The sequence below is a fragment of the Camelus ferus genome, chromosome 6 (assembly GCF_009834535.1).
Source record: "Camelus ferus isolate YT-003-E chromosome 6, BCGSAC_Cfer_1.0, whole genome shotgun sequence".
NCBI classification, from domain to species: Eukaryota; Metazoa; Chordata; class Mammalia; order Artiodactyla; family Camelidae; genus Camelus; species Camelus ferus.
The window spans coordinates 42,190,327-42,203,220 of NC_045701.1; the positions used below are offsets into that span (position 1 = coordinate 42,190,327).

At 36.5% G+C, this 12,894-nt stretch overlaps 1 protein-coding gene across 9 annotated transcripts in view; it reads right to left on the reverse strand.

Annotated features, from left to right (window-relative positions):
• Positions 1-12,894, reverse strand: part of SLC25A21 (solute carrier family 25 member 21) — a 421,523-nt gene that overhangs the window by 120,282 nt on the left and 288,347 nt on the right. For all 9 annotated transcript variants that reach the window (XM_032481914.1, XM_032481920.1, XM_032481919.1 and 6 more), the window contains one exon: positions 3,501-3,584. In XM_032481914.1, coding sequence (XP_032337805.1) covers positions 3,501-3,584 — 84 coding nt within the window. The remainder of the gene's footprint in view (positions 1-3,500; positions 3,585-12,894) is intronic.

The window sequence follows — 12,894 nt, forward strand, 5'->3', positions numbered from 1 at the left end:
ACTGACTGGCACTATCCTTCCTGCAGACCACAGACCAAATGGGCCTGTATGTACCTAAGTGAAAAAAAAAAATCTTTGAAAGCAGAGTGTACTCTAAAAGCTAAATAAAAAAATCAAAAAGAACTACTTTTACTGGGACAAAAAATTCTACACAGCATCTGTTAAAAAGGTTTTCTTTTCTCTTTCCTTTAACTTAAGGCTACAGAATGCTCTTGCTCTGTATCAAAAATAACAGGCAGCTTTTTTCTTTTGTATTTTTACAAATATTTCCATCTTTAAGACTAGAGCTTTCTGACTTTTACTAACAACGTGTCCAGATTTAAAGGCATTACAGAAAGAATGTCAGTTTGCTCTAGAAGCAATTATACATACAGCAGAGGAAAAGGCCAATTTTACTGTGCAAGGACCACACATACTGCATGTTTGTTATATTACTTGATATCAAAGCAGAAACATCAAATTCTTCCTAAAACACACATGAAATGAAGAGCCTGGCTAAGGAACTCCCACAACCAATTCAGAGATATCTGTTACAGTTTATAGAACTTGGCAACACTGACACTATTGTTTTCCTGGGAAGAGACACTTATTATTGACTATATAATACACCATGATTTCTTTAAATTTATATAAATGTATTGGGTAAAATAAACTTGATCCCAATTGCCATAAATGCAGGTATGTGATCAATGTATGACATTTAGGTATCATATGCCAGAGGATCAGCAAGAATTTGCTGATTCTATGTCACTAGGTGACCTTAATATTTAATCAGGCTTCAGGATCGGTATCATAACTTCAGAGGCAGCAGCTGATAGCAAGAATTATCTTTTTTTCATTTTGCATCATCATGATGTTGCTGTGATGACTTTCATTCATTTGTTCAGCTTGCATTTACTGAGTATCTCCACCCAGTGCCAAACACGGACATAGGGAATACAGAGGTAAATGAGACTTGGCCCTTAGGGAAATACATTCTCAAGGGAGGAGAGGGAAGACAGACAGAAAACAAGTTCAATAAATTAGGGTGGCATGCTACATTTTATATAGCATGTGTATACAAAGAAAGAAAGACTGGTAAAGAAAATATGTGATAGAGATAAGATAGTGAGGGAGGGTGAAACTCTAGGGTGCCCTTGAATGAGGAAGAGTTTCTACGTGGACTAGGGAGCTGGTCCTCCAAAAATAGGGACTAGGATGCAGATCTATGAGAGTGTGGGAGACTAGGGGACAGCAAAACATTTGCTATTCCTAGAACAGATCTGTGCATGGGGAATGAGCCTGGAGAAGAAGGGAGGGCCATCCTAGGGAGGGTTCCATACACCTGGCAAGGAGTTTAGACTCTCTACTACAGGCCATAGTTTTACATATTCCCCAAATACTCTAAAGACAAAGTAATGAAAACACTATGATACTGGTGTAGAGGAACACAAATTAATGGAACAGAATAGGAAATAGAGAAACAGAATAGAAAATTTAGTTGAGATACATATATAAAATATATAAATTTAATATACAAAAAAGCTGGTATTTCCAATTAGTGAGTAAGGAATGGATTTTCAACCAGTGGTGTTTGAACAAGTTGAATATAAAATTTAATTCCTATATGCCCCACTGCACATTAAAAAAATTCTCAAAAAATGGATTAAAGATTCAAATGTAAAAGTTTATATTCTTGGGGTTAGAGGATGTCATTTGTTTCATTTTGTTTAAAATTTTTTTCATATGGAAGGTAATTAGGTTTATTTGTTTATTTATTGTTATTATTTATTTAATGGAGGTACTGGGGATTAAACCTAGGACCTCATGCATACTGAGCATGAGCTCTACCACTGAGCTACACTCTCCCCACTTGTCCTTCTTTTTTAATATGCTATCGAGGTCAGATATCACAGAGGAAAAGATAGACATAATCACAAAATCACAATCTGCAAAAATCACAAACTTCTGAAAGGTATAAGACACTATAGTTATAAGCCAAGTGACAAGTTGGGAAAATTGTTTGTAATTGATGTAATAGTTATAGGATTAGTACCTGTGATATATACAGAGCTCCTACAAAGTAATAAATATTCTAACTTAAGAGAAATGGGCAAAGGACACAAATAAGCAATTCATGAAAGAAATTATATCCAATGATATAAACGTATGCTCAATCCCAGTTACAATCAAAGGAATATTATTAAGACAGTTTTATTTTTTATCTACTAGATTATGAATAGGAGATGAATGTGAGTGAGATATATCAAATGACTGATCATGTCCAGTGTTTGAGAAGGTGTGGAGAAGTGAGACCTCTCAAATACTAACGGTATAAAATTGATACATACTTTTTGGAAGATAATTTGGCAACATCTATGATACAAAATGTATATATCATTTGATCCTGTAAGTCTATAGCTAGCAACTTTTTAAAATAGAAAATTTATATATACACATATATAAATGTGCAAAAATAGTATAAGAATATATATTGCACTGTTGTTTATAATAGAGAAAATTTCGGAACAACCTAATGGTCCATTAGAGGGACTAATTTAATGCATTGCAGCATGTAGATAAATAAATTACTACGCTGTTGTTAAAAAGAATATACTGACATGGAAAGAAGGACATCAATGACATACATTTATCTGAAATAAATAATTAGCAAAATGGTATCCCCAGTAATCTGTCAAGAGAGATAGTGAACTACAGAGATTAGGAGCATGGGCTTCGGGGTCAAGTCAGCCTGGATTTGAGTTCCAGCTTCATGATCTCCCAGATATGTGAAAAATTACTAACTTCTCTGACTCTTGGTTTCTTCACTTGCCCAGCTGGAATGGATCCTAACAGAATCTACCTCAAAGAGTTATATGGAGAATTCCTAGTACATGGTAGAGGTTAAATATATACTAGTTATTATTATTTCTGTTGTCATTTTGGTATAATTATTATTTGCAACCAACTCTCTTATGAAAGCAACTTCAAAAAGCAAATCGAGTTGCCTTTGTAAAATTATGCTGAAGAGTCTTTAACTGAATCTGTACATCACAGACAATTTTAGCTTATGTAACAAAAATATTCTATTTAATCACTGGGATAACGAACATGACACATTAATTTCTGATGAAGATAGGTTTTGAATGAATATTCATCAACTACAATGCATACAGGGAACACATTTGAGCATTATATCTAAGAATCGAAAGAAAGGACTAGTACGTTTAGATATCCCCAGTTATGAGAACTTTAAAAAGCCTTAATATCACATTAAAAATTGTCCTCTGGTCTGGATATTATTAATATCCTTTTTGTGGTAGTTTCTATTGTATACATATTTAATTTTCAACTGTATTGTCAGGAAAACACACATACAAAAATAGGAAAGCACCCTTTTAAATACTTTCCCCTATTAAGACTAGAAAAATAAATCATTCAAAATGAGAAAATGTGTTATGAAGGAATATATTAAAATGTCCTCATCGACACAGAGACTATATACAAAGAACGATACATACCCTTCTGTGCGGAAAATCATTCGAAAGCTGTCTCCTAAGCTTTTGTAACTATTTGGATCAGTTGCACATCTCTGAATCTGGAACCTAGAAACAAAATCAAACAAACAAAAAATCCAAGTTAAGTATTTTGCCAAATGGCTTTTCTCCTTTTTGAAAGTATTAGGGAACTCAGCCTTTTCAGATTAATCTAAAGTATTCTGGTTTTGCCATAGATTTTACTGATTTTTTTGCCTTATATAATCTTTGCCTTATTTGTGAAGCCTTTAAAACTATGATATTTCTGTACTTCAATAGAAACTGCAGAATTTTTTTCATCTGTTTCCTAGCCAGGCGGATGCACCCTGAGGCATTTATGCTTTTTTCTTTTGTGAAAAGCACAGACAGATGTCATAGATTGTTTTAATGTATAATTCAGAAATCTGAAGATGCATATGAAACAAATAAGTAGCTCTATTTCTTATCTTAATTAGTGCTCCTTGATGGTAATTTAACACAAAGGTTAAAAATACAGAGCAGCTAATATGGCCTAACTTTGATCCTCATTATGAATTTGGAATTCATTCTGGAAGATAGGAGCCTGTGTTTACAGCAACAGCTAGGGCTGTGCTGTGATACAGTTTACTATCACTACTTCACGATGGAGCAGAGCTGGTCGTGAAGGGTAATTCAGGCGACCTGGACCTTCACAGAAGCACAGTGCTTTGCATATAGTTTGTGTGCCATAAAAATGCATCCCATTTTAGAAAGCTAAATTTCTTTTTCTTCTTCTTTCTGGGTTTGATCATGCATCTCAGAACTCTAAACTTCAAAATGTGGAGGTTTCCAGTATGAGGGTCTTAACTTATGTATTTTATACCTTCCCCTGGGCTTTGTTTCTGATGGGATTTATGACAAGTACTCTTATTTCCCTACACTCCAGTTCTCCATTTTTGGTTTTCTTTAGTCTGCCTACTACTTGTGTTTAGCTTCCTTGTCAAAGTTCTAAGTTAAGGCCCTTCTCCCTTCTGTACTTCCCTCCACAGTTTTACCAACCATTTTTTAAAAGAAATTCTCAAAAACACCCCTGATATTGTCTACTTTAAGATGCTTTTCTCAGGTTGTTGGAGTTATGATATGAACATAACTTCTACCTCAAAGAAGGATTTATTTTATAGTTCTAGGTCCCGGAGAATTACGCTGAAAAGTGACACATATATCATAGAAAAGAGTGAATATTTTTCTTTGATTGAAGCAGTTGAGCATATGAACAGAACAATTATATGATGAGACTGGAAAGCGAGGCGAAATTACATTTGACTTTGTAACATGGAGAGTTGCTGAATGTGATTGTACAGGAGAGTAGATGTCCTGAGATGAGTAAGCTGAGTCTTCTAGTAGAGTATCTGGCATTAAAAAATTCTTAAAAAAATTTTATTGCCTGATTAGGTGGATTAGAACAGGAGTAAAGAGGGCAGAACAATCACGAAGGCAATTATGATAGCCTGGGTGAAGATAATGATGCCAGAATATGAATGGATGCAACAGAAATGTAATAAAAGGGGTGAGTTTGTTGGGTGACCCTTTTTCTCTTTAAATAAATAAATGATTTTTTAAATGGTGCATTCAACATGGTCCCCTCTTGATCCTCTTCAACTCAGCAAATAATATTCCACTGCCCCAGATCTACTCTTGCCAGTTTAAAATGTCATAAATATTCAACTTCATAATGTTTTTGCTTGTCAAACTTACACCTCTATTGGCCTGATCATTTTTAGAAGGTGTCTAGAAGAACTATATCTCTAAAATTTAAGTTGCATGGAGCTTATCAGAAGATCATGGACCAGTACAGCTAGCTCATTGAAACTATTCTTTATCCAGAGGTGCGTTCACTGTGTGCATAACCACTGGCCTAGAAGACTCAGTAAACACTTCGGTCTAGAATCAAGAAGGTGATTTGATGGTCAGGTAGATGGACCATGTTTGGTATTTCCGCACTACTGCATGTAAATGAGTTAATAATGAGATGGGACTTGGGATACAAATGAATTAACTAATGCTAAACACAAAAGAGTACAATGGGAGAACCGTATGTAGGTTTATACAACAAATAATTTTGGAACATAAAGAGCAATTTCCAAAATATGACTTTCGTTCTAATTCAAAAAAGAATCTCTATCTCTGTATTTGAATATGTGTAACCTATATTCACTACTGAGTATGAAAAGTTTCTTATGTCTAGTTGGGAAGTCCAAGATTCTTCTCTAATGTTCTTTTAAGAAAATTACTTAAAATAGTTTTATATATTATAAAAGAATTACATGTGCATAGATTTTTCTCATAATCTCTGTAATAATTTTCATTAAGTTCATTTACCTCTGTCAAATTCCTTTCTAGATGCTTTTCTCCCAAATTACCAAGTACTTAAGAAAAATCTGTCACATGAAATAAGACACTACAGGTTTTACAAAAACCCAGGGCATTAGCTCCACTCTCAAAAGCACAATAAATATATGAGAAAAAAATGACAATATAAGGGAAAATATCCAAAACATCAAGTAGTATCAGCACAAGTCGCCCAGGTGTTCATCAGAGGGAGCAATTACGCTTTCTGCAGAGCGTCAGGAAGGATCTCAGGAAGGAGAAGGGATTTGAGCTGTTCCTGCAGGATTCAGAGAAGCAAACAGAGGAAGACAGGAGGAAGCATTCAGGTAGGGAAATGAGACGGAAAGATGTCCTTTCAAGAGAAGTGAAGGAAAAGATCTACCACTACAGCAACCTCCTGTTTCCTTCAGGATGGACATTATAGCCTCCTGCTGGTGACATTTAGTTGCTCAGGTGGGTGGAGACCTGAGCGGGCAAGAACGCATTTAGGGGATAAAGTCAACAACCAGTATACAGCATTCGACCTTTTCCTGCTCTTCAGCCGATTTACTTCTAACTCTATGGCTGTCTCACAGTCATGTGACATTGTCCTACAAGGAACTGTGAAATAGTCAGCAGAGGGACCCAGTCAAGTGCATCCCAAAGGCAAGAAAATCAACCTTAGCTCCTCTTTCACTGCTGGGGTTAGAGACATCAGCTTTGTCTCTGAGGTCTGCAGGCTTAAGTAATACCAAGGTAGGTCTTTGGTCAGCTTATGCAAAAATGAATACAGAGTACAATTATTTCATAAATAACTAGTTATTTAACTTGCTATTGGAAGTCTAGGCATGTCACTCATTAGTTGTAATTTGTTTCTTTTTTCCAGAATCCAACAGATAATATTTCCAATCCACTATTCTCAGTTCATGAGTTCCCGACTACTTACTGTGTATTAGGTATCCACTGTTTGGGGCATTACAAAGAAATAGACATAATCCTGCCCTTTAGAAGCTTATAGTTAGGTAAAGGATATGTTCAAGTAGATGATTACCATATGTAAGAAATAATGTTTAGGAATAGTATTTCAGAGTATCACACGTCAACCAATGAGTTTTATTGGGACTGAATAAACACTTTTATTACTTTTACTACAATAAAAGTAATAAAATCTTCTTATATGGGTGGACTATGGCTGACAGAAAACAGTACTATGTAGACACATTAGAGAGAAGAGGGAAAATGGGAAGGATATCTTTGGGCTAAATATCTGTGATTAAACTTTACACTCCCATTTTAGAACAGGCAACAAAGACAGTGGAATCTCTGAGGAGTGTTCCATTTAGAAGCTGATTGTATGATGAGTGATGCTGTGTTAATTACAAACAGGAGCGGCAACATCAAAACAGCATTACATGAGGAGAGTCCATAAACTGTGTCGTAGAGCAATGCAAGACGATGGACAGGCATGGTAAATATTAATTCCTCTGTAAAGCCTCCCACCATTCCTTACTATCCTAAAGCAGCTGGAGGTCCCATTAAAGAGGCTAAGGCAAGTACAGCTGTCTCTTCGATTGCACATCTCATATAGGGAGTGTCTACACTCTGCAGAGAAAGTATATGCTGTATTTAGTTCCACTACACATGACTTATTCTGATCACAGAGTTATCAGTTCTTCTAAGGAATCTGTTTCAAGTTGATATAATTATAGTGCATTTTGGTCAATCATGTAAAACAGCAATTTCCTTCTTCCTTTCCATTACATTTCAGTAACTTAAAAGGTTTCTTTCTTGGATTGAGGATTTACATCAGCATTTTCCAAGTTGCATTCTGTGCTAACAAATTCTCTCTATACTCGGGGAGACAATTTTCCAGTTACGTAATACAACTCTTTATAAAATTGCAAAGGCAAAGCCACACTACTCTTGATTGTATTTAGAAGAAAAGGTTGGACTTTCCCATTGTCCTAATAAAAGTAGCTTAGGCACATCTGGAATCTCCATCTGAGTAACTTCTTTTATTAGAATGAAAAGTCGCTGCCAAACTGGCAAATTGGACAATGGAGCAATACTTAAGAAATATTCAGTGCCTAATAGCAGGTCAGAATGAAACACAAGGGAAAGGAGTGTGGCTCAAACCCTACGCTTGCTCCGGGGTCCAGGAGTCAGCAATCCCAGCTGCCGCAGGCCAGGGAGCCCAGTACCACACACTCCCACAACTGGAAGGGAACAGCCCTACCATCCGCCACACCATAAATACGAAGTGAGTTACTGCGATTCCTACCAGCATAAGGAAGAGCTGCTCAACTTTCAAAAGCAAGTGTACAAGCATATTTTTTAAAAGTCAAAGAATGTTCTCAGTCACTAAAATATTTTTCCTTAAACTAGTCAAGAACCATTACGGCAGCATTTTCCACTGACTTAATTCTGTGCTTAGTCAGTGATGTCAAAGTCTGTTGTTGACTCTTAGCACAGTTAGAAATGCCACTTTAGGCATTCAGCTTGTCTGAGCACTTTCTAAGATACCACAAGAAAGATACGTCTTAAGAAATACAATGACTTGGTTGCCTTAAAAGCTGTAGAATGAGGTTGTTTGAAAATTCCTAAATCTCAAATTTATGCAATGCATTTATTTCCAAAGTAATTTTACATCTATCATCTTCTTTAAAAATACCATTGGCTAACGAAATCTATACTGGAAAGTGGAGGCTTCAGGACACACCCAAGTATACATGTATATGTATATGTATATGTATATGTATATGCAATTTATATATAATATGAAGGGCAGCAATTGAGTTGCAGAGAGTCAGATTAGGGTAGGTGTTGAGATTTGTGCTGAAGCTATATTTGTATAGCACACACCCTGCTTTTTAGTTAGATTATATGATTACTTGCGGTGCTTTAGGGTTGGGAACTGAGGGAGATCTGGGAGTGGGGGCAAAAGCCAACCCAAGCCATCCCTTTAGCACTGCCAGCAATCCTAACCAAACCAGTGAGATAGGTGGAGTTTATTTCTAGTATTATCTCCAGATCACTTTCCAGTTCAGGAGTATTCGTGTGTTCTCTCCTGCCTTCCCTTATTCAACCCTGCTCTCAGAAACGTACTCACACCAATCATTTACCCTTTCTGTGACTTACAATTTGATATGCTGTTTTCCAGAACTTGTCCCCTGTTAACAGATTTCAGCTACCAGGGAGGAGGCAGGAAGGCTTGGCTTTGTTTTGGGTGGAAATGCAGGGGTACCTTTACCACCAGAGACAGCCCTAAGTGGTTCTTTATTTGCTGAGCGGAATTTTATGCCACCATAATGCATTGGGCCACATAAAAATTACACCTTTGTATCAAAGGAGGTGAGGCACTTGGGAGGCTGTGATACCAACTAGGAGCCACCAGTTCCAGTTCCAGTGTTGCCACCAACAAATAATGTAAATTGGTGAGAACGTAATTTAACCCCTCTTTGCCTTTCTCCTCAGCAGTAAAATGGGATCGCAGACATTAGAAGACACTTGATTTTGAAGGGACAGTGACACACTGACTTAATATTTGAGTTTGTTAGCCATAAGAGATAAGAGAGATTTCATTTTGTTAAGTCCTGAATTCCATATTTTATAAGGGCAGGAGACTGCTAATAAAAACTGTACACTGATAATAAGTGGTGGTGAGCTTAATGAAACTCCCTGCAGAGATCTTTTGTAAATGTGCTATGAACAAAGATTATTAGTAATTACCAGAATGTTACATGTGCTCCTTAATAAACACTTAAGAAACTCACTAATGAATCAGAGATTAACAGACTAAAGGTTTGCAATTACAGAACACATTAAAAGGATAACTGTTGGAAGATTAAATAAAGATTTTAATTCACTGTAATTAGCCCATCTTATTGAAATAAGATGTTGCTCCTACAGAGATTGTTTGCTTGCTTACTGGTTGGTTGAGCATGGCCAAAGTCACTGAACATGCAAAGACATGTCTGAGGTTTTGAAATTTAGGTGTACGCACCTACTTTAAACACTTTGGGAAAAGGCCCTGGAAAGCACATCTTTAGAAAAATTCCCACTATGTATATTTGTTTCTGTACTCTGAAAAATCACTTTACACGGAGGTTGTACCAAGAGAAATGCCCGCTTCCCGTGAAAGGCTAACCACTGAACAGAAGGGGAAAGGGACCTTTGCTTTTATCATCCCTGCAGAAATACCACGTCGAACGGTGGGGAGATGAGGCTGCTCATTTGGGAGACGAGTTTGTCCACTTTTTTAGCAAGTGCTGGGGAGAAAGGTTTTCTCTTAACATTTCTCTATGGCCAATAGCTTTCTTGTTCTGATTTTAAGTACCTGGTAATTGTGAGTGGTAATTTTTTAAAAACGTTGGTTATGGGTATTTTGTTTTATTCCAGATTAAATATAACAATAATCCACATAACATTGTGTTAGCAATGATGAGCACCAGAGCCCTTTAATCATGTTGGAAGGGTGTGGTTTATAGTTCTAGACACAGATTTCTGTCTCAACATTTCCTGAGATCCCCATCTGCACAAGGCACAAGGTTAAGAGACCCAATGATGGAGAAACCACAGATCTTGCTTTCACAAATGAAACAAACAGGTGGGGGGGCAGGGAGATGTTAGTAATTAATCATAAAATAAGGCAGAACACACTTAATAAATAGAGACTCTAGGAACTTAGTTCATCTGCAATTTAAGAATTGCCTTTGCTTGCTGGGTTCACAGTCTAGGCCTGGCATCAATTAACACCCTCGAATAATGCTAACAAACCCACAGGGTCATGAGTTTGGCTCTGCCTCAGCACTGATCACTGACTGAAGTTCAAAGGCTGTACTCATACACATTTGGCTGCTTATCAAATTATTCTTAAAATTCAGGGAAAAGAAAGAAACGTCTCCTGATTATTGCTAAGTCATTTCCCTAGGAGAGAGTTTCTTTATAAAAAGAAATAGAAATCTATACCTGGTAAAAATTAAGATGCCCTTTGCCTGTTTAAAGTCTGAATGCCTTTACTAGGTGTAGGTTGGCTGAGCTATGCTTTGGCGGAGGCTTTATGATATTGTAAAGAAGACCAGTAAATTTCTCTATGTTATTATAAAACAGTTTATACTGTGAAGAAATATGTAACCTGCAGCACTCAGTTAACCCAGATAATAACTACAGATAAGGTAACAACATCTTGGCAAGGCCACAAAAGCAAGGGAAATCTTCTGTGCCATGTAATTTTGAGCATGGTTTTGAACAGAGCCTCAAAAGTATTATCTCTGTGAAATATTAGATCAACCCAGATAGCCTGATTATACTTTCGGCAATTTCCTGTGATCCTAGACACATCTAACTGAGGTCTCCCTTCACCAGCCAAGGAGATTTAAAACCTGACAGTCTGTGACTGTACATTTTACACTTCACACTTTCATAGTACAATTAAATATCCTATAAATGGTTCATCATTGTGCCAACCACAAGTTTTGTTACAATAAACATTTACCTACATGTCTCTGATTAGGGTGATAAAAATAGGTCTAGTTTTGTACATCTTACACAATCAGAAGACATATGGTATTTCTAGTATTTAGAATCGGGGTAAAATTTGACGTTGTAAAACGAATCATGATAAGAGAGTTTATTCTACCACCTGGCACAAGTTCTTCCAGTTGTTTACATTACTTAAGGGATAATAACCAAGTACACTGACAATATAATTCTACAATTTACTTTAATGGCAATATGCTAGTTAACAAGTCAGAGACAAATGATCATTAGAGATTACAACCTTAAATCTAATAATGTTAAATCACAAGCAATAAAATAGGCTAATTGACAGAGCTGTATGATTAAAATGCTCCAAGCGTTAACTGGTCTCAATTAAACAAAAGCTTTGCTAGCATGTCTTTCAGTCATTTTGCTTTGTAAAATACTGGTCACATTATAAAACTATGCTTAATATCAGATTATAGTGCTGCCACTCTTTGAAAAGATGTATGTGTATATGTATACATATACTTAATTAAAATTCATATTTAATGCCAACAAATGACCTCACACTCAGATGTACCTACTCACATTTTCCCAAGTGCACTAACCTAGGCTGGCCATTTTCAGTAGGTAATTAGCATGAAACCAACTCGTACTTGGGAAATGAGGGAAGGATGGCTCACAGATTGGAAATAAAACCCATTACCAAGATGATGAAAATAGAGAGGGCTACATCAGCTTCAACACTCAAAGATTAAAATAACCATGGTCATGACAAGTATCATAGTTTTCCCATATTCCCAAAATAATTACAATTTAAAAAAATTTGACCCCTCTTAAAAAATAGTCAGCTATGTTCTTTCTCTCTCTGATTCTCGCCACCCACCTCCTTGGGTTCACAACTTTCCCTAATGTTCACCAATAGCACCTACTATCTCATGACAGAATCACACGACATCATTCTTACCTGTTGAGCCTCAGCTCTTTGCTCTGGATGAGACTGAAGTTCTTGGTTTCTAGCCTCCATAAAAAGATTTCCAGGACTTGAAATTCAAAAGCAGTCAAATCTACCAGAATCTTCTTGCTGGCCCTGGGAACTGATCCACTTGACAGAAACTAATTATGCTCTAGAGACCCTAAGCCGAGGTCCCAGTGAGGGGGATGTCAGAGAAGCTGGAGTCTCTGGAGACCTAATATATATAATCCATCTTATTTTAACTGACCAAATGTGCCTATTTTATGGTTTATTTAGTACTGATAAGGAAGGATGCTTTTCCATAATGTCAAAGAAAGAAAGATTAAGAGAGTGGGTGGTTTCTTTGTATTCATAAGCATAAATGCTTATGCTAGAAAGAAATTTGAAGAATGGAGATAATAAACTTGGCTATTAAGGAAGAAAACATGCTTATGCTTATCAGAGTTGAGGAAAATTTCAAGGGAAGTTTATATTTTTATACCAAGATTGGCCTCATTTGTTACCAAGATTTGGAGGGGTTTTCAGTTCTAAATGAGGACACAGTTTTCAAAAGCATTTCAGATCCTGGTAGACAGGATCTGAAAATGACCCCCCAAA